General features: G+C 40.8%; 1 protein-coding gene across 2 annotated transcripts; it reads left to right on the top strand.

Moving 5' to 3' along the window:
• Positions 1–27,063, top strand: gtpbp2a (GTP binding protein 2a). Of its 2 annotated transcripts, none has more exons than XM_062518912.1 (12): positions 1–450; positions 2,206–2,232; positions 8,708–8,892; positions 18,957–19,065; positions 19,230–19,427; positions 21,369–21,543; positions 23,685–23,904; positions 24,045–24,180; positions 24,339–24,397; positions 24,507–24,678; positions 24,802–24,966; positions 25,068–25,196. In XM_062518912.1, the coding sequence occupies exons 1-12, from the start codon at positions 259–261 to the stop codon at positions 25,077–25,079; spliced, it is 1,650 nt and encodes a 549-aa protein (XP_062374896.1). In that variant the 5' UTR covers positions 1–258; the 3' UTR covers positions 25,080–25,196. The 2 variants fall into 2 exon arrangements, with proteins under 2 accessions (XP_062374896.1, XP_062374895.1); XM_062518911.1 differs by having other exon boundaries at positions 2–450; positions 25,099–27,063.

Below are 27,063 nucleotides of genomic sequence, written 5' to 3'. Positions count from 1 at the left end.
TCACAGACTTGTACTAGGAGCAAACCGATGTCAGGAATCAGGATCTTTGCCGATGCATTTAATTTCGCCAGCGGTCGGCGTATCGCAGCACGACCGCCTGGTGCTGGGCTGACATTGTCAGCAGGTAGATTGTTTTTGTTTATTATTATTTTCGTGCGAACTTACTCTAGTTAAGTAACTAGTAAAGTTAATCTACCCCGCCCTGGCCCGTACATTGCTACGTTAGCAATTTGTTTATCAGGACCTCTGAAAAATAAAATGGATACGCGGCTGTCAGAACTTTTTGGAACATGTTCCGGATATAAGTCCAATATACAAGGAGGGGGTTCTTGTGTAAACAACGGGATCGGAATGGCCTCTAAAAAGACGGTGAAGAATGGTAAAAAAACGAAGAATCGTTCTGCGCGACAACTGAAATCAAGCAATAATCCTCCATACCTACCTCCAGAGGTGAGTTCAAACAGTCAGGGAAGTTACTTTTTGGCCAATGTAACTTCTGCTAATAATGAAAGCTTGCTATCCTTAGTAACAGGATAGCTCGGCTAAAGTTAGCTTAATTTGCATTACGCAGCGCTAACGTTATTTACACCATGGATAGCAGGCTACACTTAACATTAAACAGTGTTACTTACAAGGTTATACCAACGTTCAGATTGAAACCTAACGTTAGACTTATTGCAGGTAACTTTAGACGTTAATGTTAGCAACTCCCTCTAGCTGGGACAGCTGCACTAAAGGATCTTTGATAAAGTGAAAATGTGTAACGTGTAACGTTACTCTTCGTGTAGGCTGTTTAACAAGTTTTCGATTGACGACGAATGATCAAGATCTAGTTGCCATTTATGCGACAGCTTCACGAATTCAACTTTGACAGGAATTGTAACGTTATCTCTTATGTGAAACTTTGCTTCCTGGCTAGCGTGCTGCATTTGTTATGTTCGTTGGCCTAGCATATTGGGTTTGATATTCAAGCTGTTATGGTTATATTAATTCCTGTTTTGTTAATTTACATGTATTCTGGTCTCTTCTGTGGTTTTAGCTGTGCGTTTGTTTACCTTATATCAGTCAAATCAAGTGGCTGTAACGTAGGTCATAACCCATAATGTCGGCTGCTTTAGCAATCTTTAGTTAGCAGTCGTTTCAGTGACGTATTCATGTTAGCTTTACTAGCAATGCAAGCTTGTCTTGGTAGGAAGTTGTGCAGAGATTGAGGCAGTAGACGTTATTTCAGAATATTTGCTTTGGCTGTCTGCTGTATACTGTAACCAAGTGAAGCTAAGTCACATCAGCGTCATGACGTTCAAGAACAGCTGTGTTTGTAAACAGCTGAGTGCCATACCGTCGTTGGTGACAACTTCGATAACCAGCTCCTCCCTATTCTGATGGGCTATTAATAGTAGCCTACTTTCGTCCTAAGGTTGCTTGTCAAAAACCAAAAGAATGAGACATAATGAGAAGATTGACGATGGGCATGAACAGTGTCACATTTTTGAGACGTCATATCAGTTATGCATAGTCACTTAAGTTGTAGCTAACATGCCTGTCGTTAACGTTATGTTAGAGACTGTGAGCATGGAATATCTGGTTTTGTTTGTTGTTTATGTCGACGTTTTCTCAGCATTTCCCAATATGGTTACTTGTAGGAATAGCATTAGAATAAGTGTGCCCACTGCCCACCAAAATCTAAGTTTCTAAAGTTTATCAAATCTATTTTTTCATTGTCACTAACATGGTTTAGAAGAAATATATTGGTGAATTGCCACCTCTGGCCTGCACAGAGTCCTGACTTCAACCCATCAGATTCACCTTTGAGATTAATTAGAGAGGAGACTAAGAGCCAGTCTCCTCATCCAACATCAGTGTGTGATCTCACCTCACAAATGTACTTCTGGAAGAATGGTCAAAAAATCCCACACACTCCTAAATCTTGTAGAAAGCCTTCCCAGAACTGCTGAAGCTGTTAAAGCTGCAAAGAGTGGACCAACGTCATATTAAATTCTATGGATTAAGAATAGGATGTGACGGACGTTCATATGGGGGTCAAGGCAGTTGACCCAATACTTTTGGCAATATAGTATAGATTTGTATGCATTTTTTTATTGTTGAATTTGATTTGTGTGCATGTGTGCATGCATCCGTGTTTAGTCTTTTTTTGTCTCAGACAGCTTCTTCCCTAATCGCTCCCTGCTTTCTGTTCTCCTTTAGGCTGAAGAGGGAAACATAGAATATAAGGTGAGCACAACCCATCTCATGAATGTTTCAAGATTTAGGTGGCAAGTAGGGGGCCTACTACATTTTGGAGAGAGCAAGTACTGCACGGAAGTGTGATAATAGTAACCACTACATCCCTACTATGTAATCGTTAAAACTTAAATGAAGATATTATTGTAGACAACATCTTCATTCTCAACTCGCACAGCCAGTCACAGTTGTTTAAGCACATGCTGCATCCTTTTGCGACAGGAGTCAGTCAATGACTTTAAGCCTTTAGATGATATTTGACTAATATGTACATTTTATTTTTACAGACCAACCTGCAAATTATCAATTGAAATGTTTTTGTTTGACTTGTAACCGCTGGTGACTGCCTGGGTGTCATTGGTTTTGGTCTGGTAGGAATTTTGTGATTGATCTCATACTGTAGATTAGTCAAAAGCACAGGTGTCAGTCTACAAATTAATGTGCAGTGAAGAAAGCAATTGAGATGACCATAGTCTAAAATGAGAAGCTACTCTCTTTTTACTCAAAGAGGTCCAGTTAACAGGGTTCCAGAGTGCGACCAAAATTTTTAAGAGTGCGCCTGAAAAAAAATTCTAGGTCGCACTGGTGCACCTGACGCTGCTCGGGTGAAATCCTATTTTTCTGTCACAAATTTTCATTGTAGACTATGCGTGGAACTTTACCAAACTGTATAGAAGTAAACCCCCTCTCCTAGGCCCGCTTTCTCTCACTCTCCCTCTCTCTCTCTCTCTCGTGCGCGCTCGATGGACACCCGCCCCTCGACATGCACATTCACAATCGTGAAATCAATGACGCATAGAAGACGACTAGCTAAATTATAATGAAATCCGGTTAGCATCATAGCATACTGCACAAATGTTATTAAAACTCTTGCATTCAAGTTGGCTGATCATTTTAATGTTTTCCAACTCCAAGGGTGACTTTCATGTAACGATTTATCGGTCCTTCCTTCCTCCCTCCCTCGATCCTCGCCCCGGTCATAGCCCCTCCTACTAATGCATTTTGCGAAGGAATGAGCGGAGGATGGAGGAACGAAGCTTGATGAACTGCGCAAATGAGACGTCCTCGACTGCATACACACCATTTAGCACGTGCGACTAAGGATGGGCATCGTTAAGATATTATCGATATCGATGCCATTATCGAGTCTGCTTATCGATGCGATTCCTTATCGATTCCCATATCGATTCCTGTACCATCTACAGAACATTTATACAGTATGGCTTTGAATGTATTGAATGCTTTTATATTTCTAAAAAGTAAACATTTCTAAAACAAAGCTTTGTATAGCCTAATCACACTTAGTTGTGTGTTCTAAAAGAGTAGCTTAAACGTCATGGTTTACATTTTAGGTCAAATTGAGTAAAATTGTACTCATCAAAAACGCTCAAAAATAGGTGGGCTGCAATGCCAGGGCCATTTCTGATCTCAATGATTCAACAGGTGTTTTTAATTCGTCTCTCCATGGGATCATGAAAAGCATTCATTTGTTGTGTGTAGCCGAATAAGCATTAAGTTGAACCTATGAAAAATACTGATTTTGAAAACAACAAAACCGCAATTGAGTTTACTTATTACACAGCTCCGTGCTGCAGAAAGTTATACCGATTTAATTTAATATGCCGTATATCCGACGTGGTGCGTTTCATCATAGGCTACCACAATTTTGTCAACTGTAATGTCAATATACAGTGAAACAAGGCCTGTCAAACAATGTGCATTTATTCAAGTCCAAATGAAAGAAAATGTTGCTGCTGTTGCTAAGATCTGTTACAATAAATCGTGACTTAAGCATAACAGACAACGGAGTTTTGAGGTAGGCTCTAGGCTATAACGTGTGCAATGAAAATATGAAGTGTGTTGCATTCCATAATTTTTTTCAAAGACTAGGATTAGGCAGTCTCTGCAGTTTCCATGAAATCCAAGTCGTTAGTTGTTTTAAATAACATTGCTTCTAGCCATAGACAGCGTTTAGCCCACGTTATCCACTGTGAAGTTTCACGCGCAGGAACGCACGCATATTGAGTGCTCACAGGTTGCATTGATGGCACCAAATTAGAAAGTATAATTTCCTGACTGGGGAAACCTTTAGTTTATTTTTCTCGCTGATATAGACGGTTCACTTCATTTAAAGGCAATTGATGACATAGCCTGATGGCACTGCTAGCACTGGGATGTTGTAGCCTACCTTGAAAGCTAGCCAGCTGAGCTGACGTTCACAAGTCAGTTCAGCTGTTCTGTCCTTCTTCTCTACTTGATTTCTAGTTGTCCATGCAGAAACTCCCTCGGATAGCCAGTTAACTTCGTGCATATTCTCTTTCAGAGTTTAATCCAGGTTTGATGTAAAAGAATTTGAATAGCCATTTATAAAACACGTAGTGGGCTAAGTTCAGCTGGGCTGAGCCCTAACTTTAAAAAGCCTGTTCATGATAGCATAGTCAACACGTTGTCATTTTTGCCAAAGTCAAATGAAAAAAATAGGCTACTTACAGCTAGCAATAATGTTTTGATATAAGTCTAAGCCTGCCGTTTTGCAAACTGTCAAATACAGTGCACTCCTGGTATTTAATGCCATGGATGTTGTGCTTGAGCATGACAGAACAGAACGTTCAGAATCGTTAAGGGAATCGTTAACGTGTGGACATGTGCGATTCCGATGGTTCGGAACGTTCGGAACCGGTTCCAAACCGGAACCTGAAACCGATTCCCAAGCCTACGTCAGTGTAATAGGGCGGATCCAAAAGACGCGCCGACATCTGTATGCATGCAACTCGTCAGCTCTTCTGCTGATAAAAAAGGACATTCACAACATTGTGTTTTGAACTCAACACATAACGCATAATTTAAAATCACTAGGTCCGACATGATGCTTTTTTGTGCAGATACACAAAATGTTTCAATGGCAAATGTTGATAAGGACGTTCAAACAATTAACTTATTGTTCGTTAGGCTACATTTATGTTTTTTCATGAGCCCCTAACATAATCCCACTATAGCTTTTAGCATCAACTTCACACGCCATAAATAACAGACAACATTTCTATATTTCTATATTTTTAAACGTTATACAGGATACGTCATCCATGCGTAGCCACAGAACGCCCATCTCCGAAATAACACTTCCGCGTGGGATGGTCTTATGTTTCCTTTCGTATCGGGGTTGCCACTTCCCTCCTCTGTCCTCGGTCTTGCCTCCTCTGGTTGCAATTACATGAATGAGATGTCTTCGTGCCCTCGACTGTGAGCGATTTCCGGTGAACGAGGATCGAGGGAGGAAGGAAGGACTGGTAAATCGTTACATGAAAGGCACCCCAAGACTCAAAAGGGCCTGTCCCAAGGAGAAAAAGTATGAGCCTACCTTGAAACTTAAACACACGTGGGAAAACTGAACAGTCCAACCAGTTGACTATAATAAGCTAGCCAACTAATGCTATATGCTACTTTGTTTACAATATTTCGAGGCTTCAAGCCGTCAGCTGAATTAAAGAGGCGGAGTTGTAATATGAATAATCATGAATGTTATGAATATCAGAAATCAGTATTTAGAATATATAAAGCATTATATATATATATCATGTATGTATGTATGTATGTACAGTATATATGTATGTATGTATATAATAGTATACATCTTTATAAAGAATATATTTCTTATATATTGTGTTTTCAAAGACCTTATTGTTAAAAAAACATTCATATTATATGAAAGGAGAGCGATAAAAGGTGACCTTTTGGCGTTAGAGGCGATACAATGAAAAATGTGGGTGCACCTAAATTTTGTGTTGGTGCACCTAAAAAAAAAGCTAGGCGCACCAGTTCAACCAATGCAAAAAGTTAGTCTGGAGCCCTGGTTAATATGTTTATCTTCCATGCTGTGTTACTGAAAAAATACCACAAAACGGTTATCATATCTAACATCTACGTCTATTTAAGATGGCAATGTGTGCTTTTTAAAAATCATTATTATTTTTTGTAGTGTTAAATAATAGGCTTCACTGCATATGTTGAGACATTGTGCTATGGGTGTCCTTTTAGTGTGTTAGCAATTGGGAAAAAAACTGTAAAACATAGCCTGAAAAAAGCAACACTTACATTACACTTACTAATGTTGGAATGACTGAAGACAGATCCTAAGGGCATTCATTCTGCCGATGAATCGTTGTCTGGGACTTGTTGCTAATATACAGGCTGATTACATTTCGTGACGGTGCGCCTTCAAAATATCTGTTTGTATGTGGTTTTCACTTCAGACCAGGGGCCCGTTGCACAAAAGCAGAATTAAGACATCCGGGATAAGTTACTGAGCCGCGATCACTGAATCCTAAACAAGAGCATACCGGCTGAATTGGTTGCACAAAGACCAATCCAGGATGAGCAGACACGGATTCATCAAGCCAGGTGTAAGTTATTCGGTGTATGTGCGCGTTCTCGTTTCTCCCCCAATAACTCGCGGTTGGAATAAAAAAGACGCGAAAAATAGCGTCTTGCACACAAAGTAAACAACCGCTTTTGATATAGACTAACAACGAGGTAAAGTTTTACTTTTTTGGATGGGGGATCATGATTATTTCTGTTACATAGCGGGAGTAGGTGTGGCAGATCAACTGAATGCAAATTTACGTATGCACCCACGTGTGTGAGAGCTTCCTTGTCTCGGCACGCAACGTCATTAAGGAAGCGCTTTGCCACCGCAAAGATGCACAAAGTAGGCCTATCTTAATTTGTCTTAAAAGCCGAATTAGTTCAAAACACCTTCGAAAAATGTCCCCTCCACTTCCAATCAACTACTACAGCAGCTTATTCATCAAACATCTGTCAAAAAAGAAGCAAACAACGAGTAGGCTATGTTATTAATTATAAGGCCACCATAATTTAAATGACATCCATATGGTATTAGGCAGACATTCTGCTGTGTTTTGCGAGTAAATGCATGTTGCAAATAATATATAAATGGAATCTACAGCTCTTTAAAAAAAAATCACGTGGAGGTCTCATTTGAATGACAGCTAGCTGAACCAATCAGATAATGTAATTACCATTAGAATCAACTTATCTTGGCTCTGAGCCTGGTCAGGAGCAGGCTAGCTCCACAGAATAAATCGCCATGGTAACTTATACCATAACATATCCTGCTGCCCCCTATCCCGCTTTTGTGCAACTGGATCACGGATAAATTGAGCCAGGATAACCAAGATATCCCGGGTTAATCCCTTATCCTAGTTTTGTGCAATAGGCCCCAGGTTTTTCTTGGTCAGTGGCGTATTGATTTCTAGTGGGTATAAGAGTGATTTTTGGATCATGTTTCTGACCACAGTTTTTTTTTTTTTTTAATTGACACACCCGTGGGCGCAATGTTCAATTGAACTGGAGCACATGGCGAAAAATGTACTGCCTTGGGTGTAAGATATGAACAACACTTGCATGGTGCTTGGTCCCACATAGCGGTAGATGTAACATAGGGCTCTTATTCTGTAAAAGTTGGCAATTCAATTGTTTTGTCATGAAAAATGATCCGTTGTGAATATTGTTATCTGATGTCCATTGCGTACTGATAACTGTCTGATAACTAATTGGTATGCTATTGGAAAACCTAATAGAAAAGTAAGAAAATGTTTTATGAAAATCTATATGATAGTATTTATCATCTTTCCTGAGTAAAAGTTTTGTGTGAAAAGAATGACAGACCTGGCCCATGTAGATGCCTGTCCCAAATACAGTGCCCTCCAAAAGTATTAGAACGCATGCTTAAAGTTAAATATAAAATCATCTTTTGGAAATGTATCTTAATGCCTTAAATGAAACATTGAGTAACTATTCAACCTTTAAGGACATTAATTTTCTTTGTGAACGAATAATGTATTGTAAATAAATAATTAGCTGGTTAGCTAATTAGCTGGTTTGAATTGCATTGAGCTCAATGAGAATTAAATCAGCTAATTAGCTAACAGCTAATAACTGACATTAAAGCATGCTTTACTCTTAATATGTTAAGGGTATAATGTTGACATGGCTTATTTGAATTCCAAAGGCCAAGGGGACTTTATCAGGGTGCATAGTGTCCTGGATCCATGAAATAACTGGCCTTTAAAAATAAAAATAAAAATTCCCTATGGGAATTTAACATGGGCGTTCCAATACTTATGACCCCCTGTATTTTAAGGAAAACGTTTATTTATTTACCATACATTATTCATTCACAAAGAAAATTAATGTCCTTAAAGGTTGAATAGTTACTCATTGTTTCATTTAAGGCATTACTTTTGGAGGGCACCGTATGTGCAGGTTGAGTTTAGTGATTGAAACATAAAAGCTTGGGCTATTAATCAAGGTTTTAGGATGTTATCTGAGATATTCTTTTTAAAGCCTGGACAGCTGTCCTCTAAACCAAATCTTTGAGAAGGTCAGTGTTTTGTGATTCCAAAATGATTGGTGTTGGTGTATTAATGCTGTTGTGATCCCATCACAGTTAAAGCTGGTGAATCCTACACAGTATCGCTTTGAGCACCTGGCCACACAGATGAAATGGCGTCTGCAGGAGGGCAAAGGAGAAGCTGTTTACCAGATTGGTGTGGAGGACAATGGCCTGCTAGTGGGGTTATCGGAAGATGACATGAAGGCATCACTTAAAACGCTCCACAGGATGGCAGAGAAGTAGGTCTTCCATTCACAAACATAAATGCACATAAACACACACACACACACACACACACACACACACACACACACACACACACACACACACACACACACCACACCAAAGTAACATGCCTTGTAACATTAGGTGTTCTGCAGCAGCTTGGAATAGCAAAATGAATAGCCACGCTTCAGTCAACCAATTCATAAATTAAATATATAATGAATTGGACCATAATACTATGTATAATTAGGCATGTTATTAAGAGTAATCTTGTGGTTACAGACTTAGATGCCATGCATAATTTTGGTTATTGCAGGAATTTAAAAGAATTCTCTGTCATATTCCCATTTGGATATTCAATTATCTGTTGTGCTTTTTTCCCCTCTGACCGAAACTGTGACAAAACTATCACCCCCTACATAAGACGGGTTTGCGCACATCCACTCACATGATTTTGAGCTAATAGATCTGTATCCAACATCCTCTTCCATGTAATGTAAGGTGCTTTTCAATTATTACTTTTGTAAAGGAAAGACGTTACGAAATTGCAGTTTTTTCTGAGCCCCTGGGGATTTGAAAAACTGTTCCAAACACGCATCTCAATCTTTGCTAGTGTTTGTCCTAGGGATGTCACGAGAACTGATACTTGCGATACCTCTCGATTCTAAAATGAAAAAAAAACGGCGGAAAAAAACGTAAGCACCGACGCCAGCATAAGCATCAGTGCTGCGACTCTTCCGGAACTGATGGGGGCAATACAGTGTTTCCCACACATAGACTAATTTGTGGCGATGCGCCACAGATTCAGCACCGTTCGCCACATATTGCATTTTGTTTCTTTGTTATTTATTTATCTATTTTTTAACGCTATTGAAAAACACGCAACATTAAGCTGAATTTCCTTTCCCTGCTCTCCCTCTCTGTCACTCACGCGTCTGTCTCATGCACACAGTGTCTGTCTCCATGAAAACCAACCAGGTCATTCCTGGAAGCGCGGTCGTACTGATGCACCTGACGCTGCCCAGCTGGAAGCATATAGTTCTTCCGCAACTTTTGTAGACTATGCGTGCAACTTTACCAAAGAGTAGAAGTAAACTCATTCTCCTTGGCCCGCTCTCGTGCGTGCTCAATGGACACCCGCCCACGACATGCACATTTAATCCAAATAAAACATTCACAATCGTGAACGCAATGACGCACAGAAGACGTCTAGCTAAATTGCTGTTTCAGGGCCTGAATTTGTGTGCGGGATTGCGGGTATCCCGCATATTTTTTTCATTTCCCGCACCTTAATGATTCTAATGCGGGAGATTCCTGCACACTTAAGACCTCTCCAGACCCCCGCGGCTTGTGAATATCATTGAAGTGAATGGCCAAAGGGAGGAAGATCCTCCGCAGGAAAGTCGAGCATGTGGATCGAAAATGAACTGAATTAACGTAATCATTTCAGTTGCTTAGTTGTTAATAAATCAAACGTTTTATTGAGCATCCAACTTCGTGTCACTCACTGGACTTATAAACAGGGTCAGAACGGCAGAAAGACGTATACGAAACTCCAATGGTAGCAGGCAGCTAGCTAGGGTAGCTAAGTCAGTTAACTTAGCAAAGGAGAGAGCAATGAAATGATATGTTGCCTCGCACCTAGCAAATGAACGAACATCTGAACGAAGACATTTCTATAACTATTTAGGTCTAATTTAGTTGAAAACGAATTTAAGTAATTTTAACAAGATTAACTAGCAATGTTTGAATTGTAACTAGCTGAACGTCATGTTGCTGTTTTACACACTATCAAGCTTTCATGAAAACGTGAGCCATACTGTATAAGGGGCTGTTGTCTTTTTTTTTTTTTAGACTAGCATACATGTCATGTCTCTGTCTGTTATTGGTTTGGGTTAGATCTTGATTGTACAACTGGTTTGGGGGCATCAAAGTAGAGCCTGAATCCTTCGCTTTAGAAGTTTGACACTTCTACCCAGCTGCTAACAAACGTCCAAAAACGTTCTACTCAGAAACTCTAGGACCCATATCAAAATAAAAGTCCTAGCACATTTTCAGTGCATGCATTATGTCTTGCAGTGGAGGGGTATAAAACAGCACAGGATACTAAAAGTATACAAAGAAGCTGGGGTACAAATAATTTTATTTATTAATTCCAGTTTACTTACTTTGGCATTAAATCATATCCATAATCATAATGTGGGTTTAACAACTTCCCTAACTTCCCCCCGCGCACACACCTTCCTCAGTTAATTCTAGTACCACCAGCCGCCACTGGTTTAAGCCTACAAGTAGCGTTCCCCGCAAACTATATAATTCTCCCCCCCCCAAACTGTATAAATCCCCCCCATTGGAGTCACTGAGGGGGGGAATTCCCCCTGTTGTGAAAAATGAAATTCAGGCCCTGTGTTTAAAATCCGGTTAGCATCATTAGTAGGCTATGCTGCAGACATTTCAGGGCTCCAGAGTGCGACCAATTTGGTCGCATATGCGCCCAAAATTTTTAAGAGTGCGCCTGAAAAAAAATCTAGGTCGCACTGGTGCACCTGACGCTGCTCGGGTGAAATGATACATTTCTGTCACAAATTTTCATTGTAGACTATGCGTGGAACTTTACCAAACTGTATAGAAGTAAACCCCCTCTCCCAGGCCCGCATTTAGTAGTTTCAATTGTTAAATGATTTAATAGTGTATTATTGCAGTGAGGACTTTTATTTTGAAACAGTTGTGGAAAGAGGAAACAGTTTAACAGGATATGTAGTCTTCACAGAGAGATTGTATGCTTAAAGCCTGAGAGAGAGAGCTGATGCAGGTGGGGCTGGCCACCTGGCATAAGATTCTAATTGCTTAACGACCCGATTGTGATGTCATAGAGGCCAATGTTAAGTCTATGGGGAGATTTGTGACCTTCCACGGCGAAATCAGTCACAATGTCCAAATTTTCAAAATCAAAGTTATTACGTTTTCAGGAAGGGGCATAATCAACCTTCAAAACGATACCTATATCTAATGAATTGAACGTCATATTACTGAAATATAAACATTCAAAGGAGTTGAGTTCATCCTGTCATGCCAATAGAAAAACGGAGAAATCTGCCTCTGAAGTTAACCGTCGGCTCAACACTCACGAACGCTTTGTAAGGTCGCCGCTATTACACGTTTTACGGTACTTGTATCAACGACATAGCACGCGGATGGCTTGGTGGTTGTCAATGAGTGCGTTTACCGTAAATATTGGAATAGAGGGGCAAAAAAACGAGACGCCTCTAACTTCCTGCTTCCTCTAACTTTCTCACCTCAACAAACTCACGTTTTTAGACTACAAAAGGTCAGTTTTTCGGCGAAATGTATTCACGGCCGTACAGTGTAGACCTCCCACTGTTTCAAAACACTTACAAAAAAAAATCCACGATTTTAGCACAAGTGACATAAATGGCCATTTTTCTCAGAAACGCCTGTTGCGACAAGCGACTGGTTTTGCCGTGGAACGTCACATTTTTAATAGTTTTTAATTTATAGTTTAAAAAGTATAAAAGTTACAAAGTTGAAAAATACAAAGCCCACATCGCGTAAGTAAGACCTTCCGCAACAAAGTTTGAATGGAGTTTCTATGTTAAACGGTTGAAGCTGAATTGACTGCGTTAGAAGAAGAAGAACTATTATAAGAAAAAGCCTAGGAAGAGCAGTACAGTGCATTTTCATGCACTGTAATTATGTAGCCTACGATATTTCAATTTCAATTTAATGTTGCTTATAGAGCGCCAATACATTACACATGTCTCAAGGCGCTTTACAGAGTGTTAGACATTCAAAGAGAGCCCATGAGTAACAGGGGCAAGGAAAAACTCCCTAGAATTGGAGATACATATAGGAAGAAACCTCAGACAGACCCACGACTCAAGGGCCCAACCCATCTGCCTTGGGTCAGTTAAAGTACAGTCATTTGTAGTTTGAAAGTTACAATGACAATGAAAGTTCAAATAGTCCAGTGTAGGGAATAAATTGTCCATTAGTAATCCATTAGTTATTTCGGAAGGTGATGGGTCGCTGGGATCCGAGGGCCAAAGATTCGGGCAGGGAATCACAGCAGGCGATGTTAGGGCAGTCATAGGGAAGGCGAAGGCAATGGCGATGGTAGGGCAGTCAGAGGGATGTGACTTCAGGTGTGATGAGGGACAGGCACAGAGATGGTTGATGGCTGGTAATGGTTTACCTCACAGGTGAGGTATAGGGGAAAGGGAAGAGAAATAGAGTGTGTTAGTATTACTGTAAGTCATATTAAGTATTAATAAGTATATCAATGGTGATATAAATGGTTATGCTATAGAGGGTTTACAAAACGCTTTTACACACCTCTTTTGTGGGGACAGGTGCGTAGGAATAGGTTACCCAGTTAAACCCGAAGAGGCATCCCGCACATCGTCCACCACGCATGCAAACATCCACCCACCCACCACGCACGCAACATCCACCCACCCACAATGCCCCCCCCCAATGCCCCCCCCCCAGGCGAACCCACACACCACCTCTGAACCGCGCGCCGGAGCAGCATGGCCGAGCATGGCCAGCCAGAGTCCGCCCACAGGCGGCGCCACCCATCCGCAGACACCCCCCACCACCATCCGCGAGCAGAGAGAACGGGGCCCGCGCCAGCCCGACCCCAACCACAACACCGCGCGAACACACACCACGGCCCGACCAGGACACACAGTCTGATCCGACCCGCCGCCCAGGCCCCCCGGAAGCAGCGCCCCCAGAGCAAAAGTCCAGAATGCTTCATGTCTTTGGACGTGTCATCCTGTCATCCTGTTGACAGGGTCGGGAGGCGTAGGGAGGCGATGTAGTGTAATTAAAATCGTTAAAATCATTGGACATTGGTGTAATGTAATTAAAATCGTTAAAACTTCCACTCTAGAAACACCACCCCAAGAAGGCCCGGACCGCGAGCCCAATCCAAATACAATGCCGCAACAGCCCTCCCCTCCGCCATCCATTCCCAGCATTCCCACCTCCCCCGTCCCCCCCATCCCACTAAATGCACAGCCGTGCACATCTGATCAGACCGCATGCCCCAGCCAGACCGCCAATATACGTCCACGCAGAGCCACTGGCGAATGGAGCCGACACGAACCCCACCCCCCCCCCCATCTACAGACGGCGACGGGAGGCCCCCCGCGGACGGGCAACGCCACCCGCGAACGGACCCCGACCGGCCCAGAGCACCCAGCCACACCACCCAGGCGCGCAGCCCAGACATGATGCGCAAGCCCACCCGGGGAAGGCCCATGACCGAAACGGCGCAAATGGACAAAAGCCCGCATGCGCAGTGAATGAACAAATGCCCGCACGCGCAACAGACAGCACGCGGGACCCTCCCCCCCAAACTACACTATAGAGGACAGGACAGGGAGAGAAGGAAAGAGGGAGAGTTGAGAGAGACAGAGGGAGAGGGGAGAAGAGGAGTTGTACGGCATGCCACATAAGAAGTCCATGACAGCGCAATGCTAAAGCAGCATAACTAAGGCATGGTGGAGGGTGGTCAGCACCAGCTCAGGTGTGGTCAGTAGCCACCATGGGATGCATGACTGGGGCACCAGTCACACAAGCCCACAGCAGAGGTGGTCCGTTCCAGTAAGACCCTGAGGTGGTTGAAGTTCCACACTGCACCATACCTAACTATAGGAAGCACTAAAGAGATATGTTTTAAGTCTAGACTTAAAAATAGGGAGGGTGTCTGCTAATCGAATTGAGGGAGGAAGATTATTCCAGAGGAGGGGTGCGCGGTAACAAAAGGCTCTGCCTCCTACTGTAGTTTTTGAAATTCTTGGAATTACAAGAAGTCCAGTATTTTGTGATCGTAAGGGTCTAGGTGGGTTATATGGGACTAGAAGATCTTTAATATATTCGGGTGCTCTTCCATTTATGGCTTTGTATGTGAGAAGTAGAATTTTGAAGTCAATGCGACTTTTAACAGGTAACCAGTGTAGAGATGCTAGGATGGGGGAAATATGTTCATATTTTTATGTATGATATAAATGACAAAAAATTATAGGTCAAAAAAAGACAAGTAGAACACACAAACAACCATAGGATTCATGAGGTCATATCCTTTTGAAATAAATTAAGTCACCGTTAATGCTACGGGGCAAACATGTGTTTCTTAGCGTCCTGAAACTTTCTTCTGTGAACTGAAAGTCCGATCAAACTTCATTCAAAGGCAGTCCATAATTCAAATGAAATTGTTTTCTAACGAAAAAGTCCTAACTTTTATAATAGGCCCAAATAATAGAATATTTAAATAGACAAGATGTGTGTGGTGCGTCGGAAAATGGGACATTTTTTTTTATTATTGTTTCCCGCCTGATCAAAACCGTTCAGGAATTATTTATGCAAAAGTTAAACGTTTGTAATTCATTCTCCCTCCTTCGCTTTCAGTTCGGAATGAAACAGCATAAGATTTGACAACAGCCAGCTTACATTTTAAATAAACATATAGCCTAATGTATACATAGGCAAGAGGTTTGTGGTGCGTCGGAAAATGGGATATTTTATTTGTAATTGTTTCCCGCATTTAGAATCAAGAATAACATTCGTGAACCATTTTGTTTTGTTGCCAGCATAAAAACAAGCGTACCATCAGCATATCCGCACATTTGAAATAAAATGTATGAATTGACCCAAAAACGAGAACACAAGTGGCGCTTCGGACATAGGCTTATGCTTTGAGTGGAAACTGGCCTCGTGACCTCATGAAACCATTAGTGACCGCAAAACAAACCTAAACGAAACAGCCAGATGCCTCTTCATACAATAGGCTAACATACATTTATAAATGTACGTGTATAAAAATAAATAAAATACACGTGATTCATGCGTGAGGTCTCATGAGAATCTCACGTGAAAGCGGCCAATGTCAACCAACACCCACTGTATCACAGTTTATCAATAGTTCCTATAAAAGTCATCTGATGTCATCATTTAAGGGGTCATTTTTCAAAAATGTCTCCTGGGGGTGCTGGGTATATTTTCCTCGTTTTTTGTCCTTTGCCAATCACACCCCTGAAATATGGTGTAAATCAATCCATGCTGTTCAACATCGAGTGCTGTCAGTAAGAAAAAGAACAAGGAAACTTGATATGACAGAGCAGCAGCAAACACTCATTTTCTATGCCCCATTGAGTTAACCTAATGATAGCTGCTGGCTCTGTATTCGGCTTAGGTTGTATCAAATTTTCTAGTTCTTTGTCAAACAACAGGGCTTTGGATTTGTTCACACTCGATTTCGGTACTGGAAAACTGGTCTTGAAAGTCCTTAAAAAGTGCAAACGTCTGTGCAAATGTATGGATGACTTCGGTGAAGTTGGAAAGAAACGGACAGATTCGAACGAAGTATGCTATGGGATTATGACTTCTCGTCAAGTTAAAACTGAAGATGCATAATCGGTAAGCTCCAATACTGAAAGTGGGTGATTATAACAGGAATTTCACTATTTAACAATGTAGCCTATGAAGCCAGTGAAGGTAATGGCGTGAAATATGCCACTGTCTGAAACTGTAATGCGGAAAACATGAAGCTGTATCAGCTTATAAGCATCACATTTGATACTGTAATGTCAATTTGTAAATTCCGTGTTGCCTACATGTATTTAGAACGAGGCCTTCTGCCGACATGAGCAATATGCTGTTTCACCTTTAGTGGTGCTCGACCTTATTCCAGCCCTCCAGAGTGCGTAGCAGGAAAAGTTGCTTAAGCCATGGCAGAATGCACGCAAGAGTTGTATATATAAGAAACGCCCAGATTTTGGGGTTGCTCCACCCAAAACGCGCAAGTCTCTCTACCATGCGTAAATGACCGATTTAAGTGGATGGCAGAATCCGCTTAGAGGAAATGCGCACAGTTACGCGTTTTTTTGGACTTACGCACCCTTACGCACCCTTACGCACCCTTACGCGCATGGGAGAATTCCCCCCTATAAGAATAAGAAATATGTAGGCACTGTATGATGAATTGACCAGCACACTACAAAAATGCACCAGAAAAAAAAAAACATGGTATAATTTCAGTATCGAGTACCCACATGGCTCTTTTCTATGGGCTGATATATGTGCCACCAGAAACTGAATTTGTATAGTATAATTTGAAATTGTATTTTTTAATTTGAATCATTGCATTGAAAAACTGAATCTGAATAGTATGATTTGAAATTGAATTTATTAGTTTGTAACAGGAATCTAAAAACATTGAAAATTCAACTGTTTTTATATGCTCATATTCAGTTCTCGCAATTCAAATTCAGTTCTCAAAATTCAATTTCAATTTACTATGACAAACATCCGGGTAGTTTAAGGATGAAGAAAGAGCAATCGAGCTCAGATATGCAGGACGCGATATTTTATTAGGCTAATATTCATGAGAACTCCTTATGACGGAAACTTGCAGACGAGTCCAGTCTCACTAAGATAGACTGTGACTACAACTTAGACTAAGGGTAGCATAGACGTCTAAATAATACTGTTGCTCAAAGCAGTTAAGACGCCGACTATCCTAGGACGTAATCTGGATAAGACTCTTAATAGACGGGCTCTGACTCTTTTCAAAACAAAAAACATGGCGGACCGAGTGGACACTAACCGCGCTGTGTATTTACTCACTCAGAGAACCTGTGCATTTTGGAGGAGTTTAACACGTTTAAAGACTTTTTTGTGTAGCCTAATGCATGTAGTGGCCAGTGTGGTTGTCGTTGCTGGCTATGTTGCTCTTCTTGTCCTACCACCCATGTCCCACTTCACCTATCGAGGCAGTGTAACGTTAGCTGGCTAGGAAGCTGATAGCCTACTTTCACCATGCAACCTACCGGTCCGCATGCTCTTTTAATGTGTGCATGACACGTTTGAGGTCGTTTACATTTTATTCGTCGGCAGGAACATTGTTGCCTAAATCTAGCCAGGTTAAAGCAGACGCTGTTAGCTAGCCTGCTTATTTCAAATGGACAAGCTAACGTAATGTAGCTAGTACCTTTTCTGTTGTTACCATGGTGTTATAGCACTTTAGACTCAAGTTAGCCTGGGGGTGAGGTGTCTACTTTTTAAAGTCTAAAATTAGATAGTCTTAACTTTTGTTAAACTGGCTTACTTGCACTAGACTGGTCTATAAAGAAACAAGACCCATCAACCTGAGTGAAACCGGCCCCAAGGGTCCATTCTAGAGCTTCACCATTGAATTGAACACGCGCCGCCAGCTCACGCCAGCTAACGTTTATGATAGCAGCTAGCTTGTGGAGTTGAACCAATCGTCTTTTTTCCCTTCGTTTTTTTGGCTTACGATGTCGGGAAGAACCTGTTGTGTGTTCGGCTGTTAGGCTACAACAGCAGTGGGGAAATGAATGAATATTAATGAGATTCCCGGATCTAGCCTACGAAAAAAAATATTGCGTCCTGCATATCTGAGCTCGATTGCTCTTCCTTCATCCTTAAACTACCCGGATGTTTGTCACAGTAAATTGAAATTGAATTTTGAGAACTGAATTTGAATTGCGAGAACTGAACATGAGCATATAAAAAGAGTTGAATTTTCATTTTTTTTAGATTCCTGTTACAAACTAATAAATTCAATTTCAAATTATACTATTCAGATTCAGTTTTTCAATGCAATGATTCAAATTTAAAAATACAATTTCAAATTATGTGATTCAAATTCAGTTTCTGGTGGCACATATATCAGCCCATACTTTTCTGTGATGATGTAAAAAGACTTTGCAGTCTCATGATCTGGATATGGACTTGAGTCCAGTAGTTGGTGACCAATACTGTAGGCTCAGATTAGCTGAGCAACAGTGTTAGCTGTAACTTCAATCAGGACACCACTGATGCATACTGTTACAACATATAGGACGGGCGGTGCTAAGTCGGGGTCCCAGTGCATCATTAGTCCTCCGTTTCTGGCCCATCTAAAATATATTGAGCACAAACATAAAGTCCAGTTTAGCCATCTAACGCAAATTTGTCTTTTTTAAACGGATAAAAGCTTTCTAACCTAGATAGTGCACAGCTGATTTGTTTTGATGTATATTTTCTACAGGGTAGGTGCAGACATAACAGTCCTTAGAGAGCGCGAAGTGGATTATGACTCTGACATCCCACGTAAAATAGCAGAAGTCCTCGTTAGAAAAGTACCGGACGATCAGCAGGTATGGTTTTTGTTTGACAGGTTTCACTGATTTTATAATCCTGTTTTTGTGTGTTAATGGGCTGGAGTATGTTAATAATTTTGTGCGTTAATGGGCTGGAGTATGTTCATCATTTTGTGTGTTAATGGGCTGGAGTATGTTCATCATTTTGTGTGTTTGTGCAGTTTTTGGACCTGCGTGTTGCAGTACTTGGAAATGTTGATTCAGGCAAGTCAACATTACTGGGTGTGTTAACTCAAGGGGAACTAGACAATGGCCGTGGAAGGGCACGACTGAACCTTTTTAGACACCTTCATGAGATTCAGTCTGGACGAACTTCAAGTATCAGCTTTGAGATACTGGGTTTCAATAGCAAAGGAGAGGTAAGAAATGAGGTCTCTGTGTATGTGTTATGTTCATTTGGAGTATTTGACTTGAGGGAAATGAATTCAGATGCTGTTAGCATTAATTATATGGCCTCAGACAAAGCATGTGTGTTATATGGCCTCACACAAAGCATGTGTGTTGCATGCACATGCTTTGTTTTGCTAAAGAAAAAATGCTAGGGACCATTTTTATGCTAAAGTCATGCACTGCAAATTAATATTTTTTCATAACTTGATAACTTTCATAACTTCAGAATAACATTTTGTTATGTGTTTAAAAAAATAAATAAATAAATAAACTTCTGTTGTCCTCCTGTATGCCTCTCATATACATGACTGCAAAGCAGGAAGATTTGAAGTTGACTGTATCGAAACATTCCAGTCCTATTATATAGTGTCAAGCACGGTTGTCTTTATCTTCTGATCTGGGCTCATAGAATCCGTCTGAATTGGCTTATCAGAGTGCACTGTGTGCGCATGATGGATAGGTTATGGATAGATCTATTGAATAAGAGGAATGGGATGACCTGGAGTTCAAACAGCCCAGGGTGTATTTATGGATGATGACAACTTTTGTTCGGAATTTAACAGCGAAATGGCTTCTAGCTGGTAGTGCAAAGGACATACAATCATGTCAAAACAAAATGCTATTTTTAAACCACTGACTCAAAATAGCATTGCACTTTGGTGGTAGTGTGGAGAGTGTTCCTCCAGACACATGAAAGTATAATAAACTTTAAAAGTGTACAGAGAGGTTATAATGAGGATTGTTTATCTACTCCGTGCATGATCTTAACTCGTCTTCTGGACTGTGCCATCTTGAGGGAAACTAGAAGTCAGTTGGCTCATGTGACTTCATACAGCACTGCGCTTGAGGAAACTAGAAGTCAGTTGGCTCATTTGACTTCATACAGCACTGCGCTTGAGGAAACTAGAAGTCAGTTGGCTCATTTGACTTCATACAGCACTGCGCTTGAGGAAACTAGAAGTCAGTTGGCTCATTTGACTTCATACAGCACTGCGCTTGAGGGAAACTAGATGTTAGTTGGATCATGTGACTTCATACAGCACTGCACTTGAGGGAAACTAGATGTCAGTTGGCATGTTTGACTTCATACAGCACTGCGCTTGAGGGAAACTAGATCTTAGTTGGATCATGTGACTTCATACAGCACTGCGCTTGAGGGAAACTAGATGTTAGTTGGATCATGTGACTTCATACAGCACTGCACTTGAGGGAAACTAGATGTCAGTTGGCATGTTTGACTTCATACAGCACTGCGCTTGAGGGAAACTAGATCTTAGTTGGATCATGTGACTTCATACAGCACTGCGCTTGAGGGAAACTAGATCTTAGTTGGATCATGTGACTTCATACAGCACTGCACTTGAGGGAAACTAGATGTCAGTTGGCATGTTTGACTTCATACAGCACTGCGCTTGAAGGCAAATGACAGATCTGCGCAGTTGTGCATGAAATCAAATGAGCCAAATGGCAACAAGTCAAGATGGTGCCGACCAAAAGACCAGTTAATATAATGACTTGATAGACATTCCTTATTCAATGCAAGATGAATCATAATCCAGTTGAATTGTGTGGCAGGTGAAGATTAACACCTCTAATGCTATGTGCAGTAATATTGAAAATTGAGGATGTGACGCATCTTTATGCACTGAGATATCAAATTAAATATAATTGTTGATAGAAGTTGCGCTATCACATTAGCCTATCATGTTTCCATGCGTTAAGGGATATCAATATTCGTGTATGTTTTGTACATTTAGCAAGTTATTTGACTATCCGTGCACATCCTTCACAGAAAGCAATCCTCTCGCAATTGATTTTGCCATTTGGAACAGAATTTTTAAAAGTGAACAGCTGGAGCCCTGGCTGTTATGTTCTATAGGGCTTTCTTCATACTAAATGTGTGTTGGCAGGTGGTGAATTACAGTGAGTCACGGACAGCTGAAGAGATCTGTGAGAGTGCCTCAAAAATGATCACCTTCATTGATCTTGCTGGGCATCACAAATACTTGAAGACCACCATCTTTGGCCTTACCAGCTACTGCCCAGACTTTGCTATGCTGGTTGTTAGTGCAAACACTGGCATTGGTATGTCAACTATCATCATATTTTTGTCTTTTTCACCAGATGCCTGTGTCAGTAATTTTTGATGGCTAACGTTTGATATATAAAGTTGTTCAGGCCTTTTGGTGCCAGATGTGCTGTTTGTCCTTGGCACTGTACAGTATAACAGTGATTTGTCTATTGCAAGTCTGCTGAACTGCTACCTTGATTCTGGCAAAGCTGTGTAACTCTTCACATCTTTGGTAATTCAGTGTTTTATGGGGCTGCAGCTATTGATTCTTTTTGGAATTGAATATTCTAGAGATTATTTAATCGATTAATTGAGTAATCAGATAAAAAATAATGTTGTGTTATTTAGTGCAATTCATTAATAAGCACAACAAATGTCATGCTGTAAACTAGCCCTAGTAACTTCAAAGTAAATTATATATCTGTTGTATGTAGAGTTGTGCATTTGCAGCATTTACCATTACTACCAAAGAACCTTTAACTAGTTAACCAAATAACTCCTTTTTTCGAGTACAGTGCAGTTATACTACATTACAGGAGTTTTACATGCACACCAGCATGTGTGTTTATGTGCGTGTGTACCAGGGATGGACATTAGCCACCCGCCAAATGCGTGTCGTTTTGCGCGCTGGCGGGTGAAATATGTCAACACACCCGCCACTGTGGCGGGTAAGCAACTACTTCTACTACACGTTGTTTATTTCATCAGAATATTAGCAGTCGCCGCAGAGATAAGAACACACGCCTTGTATCAATTATCCTCAACATCGATGGACATGATGATCACAACAAACATTCTGGAACAGAGCGCCTTAGAATGAACACGAAACCCGCCACAACTGCCCCGACATTATGCCTTCCCCCGCTAATGTAATAAAGCCATATTTAGCGCACGGCCTACTCAATATTCCTTCGCGTCATACCAAGGCTCCATGCATAGTTATTCCTTACTTTTCTACATATGCATTTCAACATTTCATTTCATTTTATCTCCTGTATGCGTGTATGTAATGTCTGTGTTCAAGCGCAAACTCCGTTCTCATTGTTCTTACTGGCGGGAATGCGCCCGCTTGCGTGACAGACGCGGTGCGTCTTTGATAATTAATGTTGGCTCTCATCATTGCCTCAGCCTAGCCTACTCTTCCAGTTAATGTGGCAGCTAGATAGCCTACAACCATTGACTGTATACATTTACAACGAGGCTACCGGTTAATACGTTTAGGTATAGGAAATACATTGGATATATATAACAGATATACCAAACTCCGAGTCATGGTACATAAGTTAAGCACCCAGCCAATTAAAAATGACCAAGGAAAAAGTGAACGGGACAACTCACAATGCCATAGGCTACCACGGTAGCTAAATCATAGAAGTTAACATTAGAAAGACACTTATCTTTTCTATGACGCCAGAAATATTTTCCTTACCTTCTTAGTTTTTTTGAACATTCACGTTATTTAATGAAAACATGTATCCTTGAACTATGCTGATTTCCCTAAAAACCGAATGAAACCTAATTATGTTCACGTACTTCTTAAAGTGACAGGCACTCAATTAGACCTACACACCACCCCTGTAATATCATTAAAGACAAGTGTAATCAATATGAAGTATTCAAATTACAGAATATTTTGAGTAATTATGCATATGCTATAAATTGATAACAACATATATAAAGTGTATTAATTCAAATATGAAATAGAAACAAGACAAGCCATTTTCTGAGCAGGGTTGAGCAGAGACTAGGATTGCCACTGCTCTGAATGATCTGTATCCAGGCAATAAGGTTTTGCCTATATTTTTGTAATGTAATAGACATAGTCACATTTTTTAAAAACTATTTCAGCTTGTGTAGGCCTATCAGTGCTTTCTTATTGAACACAATACCACGATAATACCGAAAACCATGATAATTTTGGTCACTATAACCGTGAGGTTAAATTTTCATACCGTTACATCCCTACTTGGCAGTATAATGTATGGAACGGTTGAATATATATTGGCAGGTAAAAATGTTGAGTGGCTGGTAGATTTTAAAATCTACCTGCCACAGTGGCAGGTGGACGAAAAAGTTAATTTCCATCCCTGGTGTGTACATGTGTGCACGCGCGTGTCTAACTACCTACCTATTCTGTCTTTCTTTTTTTGAACAGCTGGCACAACAAGGGAGCACCTGGGATTGGCCATGGCACTCAAGGTCCCGATCTTCATTGTAGTGAGCAAAGTGGACCTGTGCACTAAAGGAACAGTGGAGCGCACCGTGCGGCAGCTGGAGCGAGTGCTCAAACAGCCTGGGTGCAATAAGGTGCCCATGCTGGTGTCCAACTCAGATGATGCCGTCACAGCAGCGCAGCAGTTTGCCCAATGCCCTAGGTACGTCAAATCCATTATATCACCAGTAACCCTAAACAAAGAAAAGCTAACTCCAAGTGCATTGCATTGTGATGACAGTGTTTTCCTTCCTGTATTACCTTTTGACAAATCTTTATGTTGCTTTGTGTTTGTTTTTTCAGCATAACGCCCATTTTCACCTTATCCAGTGTGTCAGGGGAGAACCTGGACCTGCTGAAGGTTTTCTTTAACATCCTTCCTCCCCTCAGCAATAGCAAAGAACAGGAGGAGCTAATGCAACAGCTTACTGAATTTCAGGTACAAACAGCCCCCACACAACAACAGACCTAAATGCTTCCCTTCTGTCAAAAATACTTTTGGGGAAATATGTTTGAGTAATTGATTCAAATTGTCCTGATCGCACCTTTGCTTGATTTGTTTCACGAATATATTTTTAAAGATGCATGTTTTCACAGGTGGATGAGATCTACACTGTACCTGATGTGGGAACAGTAGTTGGAGGAACCCTCTACAGGTAGGCCACAACCGTATACTGGAAGATGATCTACCTGGGAAGTACAAAGCACTGGATAATAGATACTAACGCTGGATACTTTTTGACATCTACTGTAACCTGTTTCCAGTGGCATCTGTAGAGAGGGTGAGCAGCTGGTTGTGGGTCCAACAGATGAGGGACAGTTCCAGAAGCTGACCGTATGCAGCATCCAGAGGAACCGCCTAGCTTGCAGGGTTCTCCGAGCTGGACAAGCCGCCACACTAGCTCTTGGAGACTTTGACCGTTCATTGCTTCGAAAGGTTGGTATCCTGCCATGGTCCATCATGCATAAATATTGTAGTTGTATCAACGCAGCATACGTATGACTTTATCTTTAAGCAGGCTGATTCTCAGAGCAGGACACATCTGTTTGAATTCCCCAGGGTATGGTGATGGTGAGCCCAGAAATGAACCCCACAATCTGCTGGTTGTTTGAAGCAGAGATTGTTTTGCTATTTCATGCAAAAACCTTTCATAGGGGCTTTCAGGTGACTGTGCACATAGGCAACGTCCGACAAACAGCCACAGTTGAAGCCTTACAAGGGAAGGTGAGGTCTCGCCGTATTACCCTTGCTGCATTTTACATGAATTACATGAATGACAGTCTCCACATTTCTTACTGCATCTTCACTTTCCTATTTTGTCTCAGATGTTGGCTTGATCCTCTTCCTGTTTCACAGGAGGACTTGCGCACAGGTGAGAAGGCGGTGGTGCACTTCAGGTTCATCAAGCACCCAGAATACCTGAAGGTTGGTGCTAAACTACTTTTCAGAGAGGGAGTCACCAAAGGTATTGGCCAGGTTACAAGACTACATCCTGTGATTTAAGACCAAAAACAACTCAAAGCCATACCTACCTCAGGTGATGTTGCTGCGGAATGAAACAGGTCAACTCACATCAGATCAGAAGAACAGAGTGCTGCAAGTCAGAGACTTCCAATGATCCTCTTCTGGTTCTCTTTGTTTTTATCCAAAGTTTTCGTTTTCTTGTCTATTGTCACATTGGCCAAGAAAATGGACCTGTTTATCTGTTCTTTTTCTCTCTTCTTTCTTAAAATACCTCATATCTAGTTACTAAAAGAACTAAGTTTGCTCCATTTTGAGGTACTTTTAAAATCTTACCTTGGTGCTTACAAAGATCTACTTCTGTTCACCACAATGAATTAAGGACATGCAAGGTTGATTTGGTGCACAAAGATTGTAGCCACCTCTGAAGAATGTTTGGATTGATTACACATACAGTACAGCTGAGTCATAGGCTACACGATATCAGACTTGAAAGGAAACGTAAACATGCATTTGATTATTTGGAAAATGCACTAAAATGAAAAAGAAGAAGCTTTACAAAATCAATATTGATGACACAGGTTGGTGTGAAAAACAGTCAATTCCCATGGCAGCTACCCATTCCCATGGCTGAGTTTAAAGAGAGAGAAGACAACCAGGAAGGCACGTCCTGATCAATGTTTGTGAGTCCTACCAGTTTTATTTATTTTTCAGAACATAAAATGCCTGAGTAAAATACATGCTCTGTTGTCCCAAAAAGACCTGACAATCGATTGTTGAAGGGATGTCTATGTCCCTGCGCTATACTGCTAAGTGGCAGTTTGAAAGACTCAATGTAGCTGTGGCTTGGAAATGGAATGTTTGGCTGAGTGTCGACCATGGTAAATGCACAATTGCTGCTGCACTGCCTTTATTTTCATGTCCTGTCTTTCCTCAAAGAGTTTGGGGTCACGCCTGTATTTAGTTGTGAGGCCTTATGGATATCTTCAATGCATACCATTTTGTTTGCCTTAACTCAAGTGCTTTCCTTGGGATTTCCTCAGGATTTTACAGTTCATTAGGAAACCGATAATAGTCTCACACTTTAGTTAAATATGTTTAGTGTTTTATTAGCATCTAGTAGCTTCACAACACAATAGTATCCCTTAATGCACTGCTTTTTAATTGATAATGAATATTGTTTCCAAACCATCCATTCAGCAGTTGTCAAGCATCCCTTTCTATTTCTTTCTATGTTTGGATTTTTTTTGCCATTTTCATTTTGATGAGGTTAATTCTTGCTGATAGTTTGTCAATTACATGATAATGGAGTTTATTGCAGTGCCTAAGTAAGAAGTTTAGGTTATATGTGTTCACTCACATCTCAATGTTTTTACACCTCATTGAAAAACTGACCTGGTGATGTAATGTTTTAATACTATGCTAATTATGGGAGTAATTTCATGCTCTCAGAAGCAACCAGGTTTGTATGAAGTATATCAACAATGGTTTGCTGGTCTAGTTCATCAGATTCAAAGCTCTGTTCATCATATTCACTCTGTAGTCAATCATGCATTATTGTTTGATGTGGTTCTAGTTCAGTGGGAGAATATGTGTTTGCATGTGTGTATGTATTTTTGTGGTGACGGTGTATTTGAAAACTTTTAAGTCTAGGAAAAATCTTTACAAGCATTTAAGACATATTTGTACACTTTTATAATAACTTCTAGAGTAGGTCTTTGGGATTGTCATGGTCCTTTGACCAGTGTGTCACTTTCTATAGTTTGAAGCTTTTAAACAGTGTACATTTTTAATCTACACCTTGGTAAAATACAATATGTATATTATGTTATGTATAAATAAATATAAATCATAATGGTG

This window comes from Sardina pilchardus, chromosome 18 (assembly GCF_963854185.1).
Source record: "Sardina pilchardus chromosome 18, fSarPil1.1, whole genome shotgun sequence".
Taxonomy (NCBI): domain Eukaryota; kingdom Metazoa; phylum Chordata; class Actinopteri; order Clupeiformes; family Clupeidae; genus Sardina; species Sardina pilchardus.
The sequence above is the reverse complement of the archived record's forward strand: the minus strand, read 5'-3'. Positions and strand labels throughout refer to the sequence as shown.

Excerpts from the sequence above, each read along its gene's own strand:
- gtpbp2a (XM_062518911.1), top strand. The coding sequence starts at position 259 with ATGGATACGCGGCTGTCAGAACTTTTTGGAACATGTTCCGGATATAAG. Across the intron at positions 451-2,205 it reads CTCCATACCTACCTCCAGAG|GCTGAAGAGGGAAACATAGA; the intron begins GTGAGTTCAAAC and ends GTTCTCCTTTAG. Across the intron at positions 19,066-19,229 it reads AAGTACCGGACGATCAGCAG|TTTTTGGACCTGCGTGTTGC; the intron begins GTATGGTTTTTG and ends GTGTTTGTGCAG.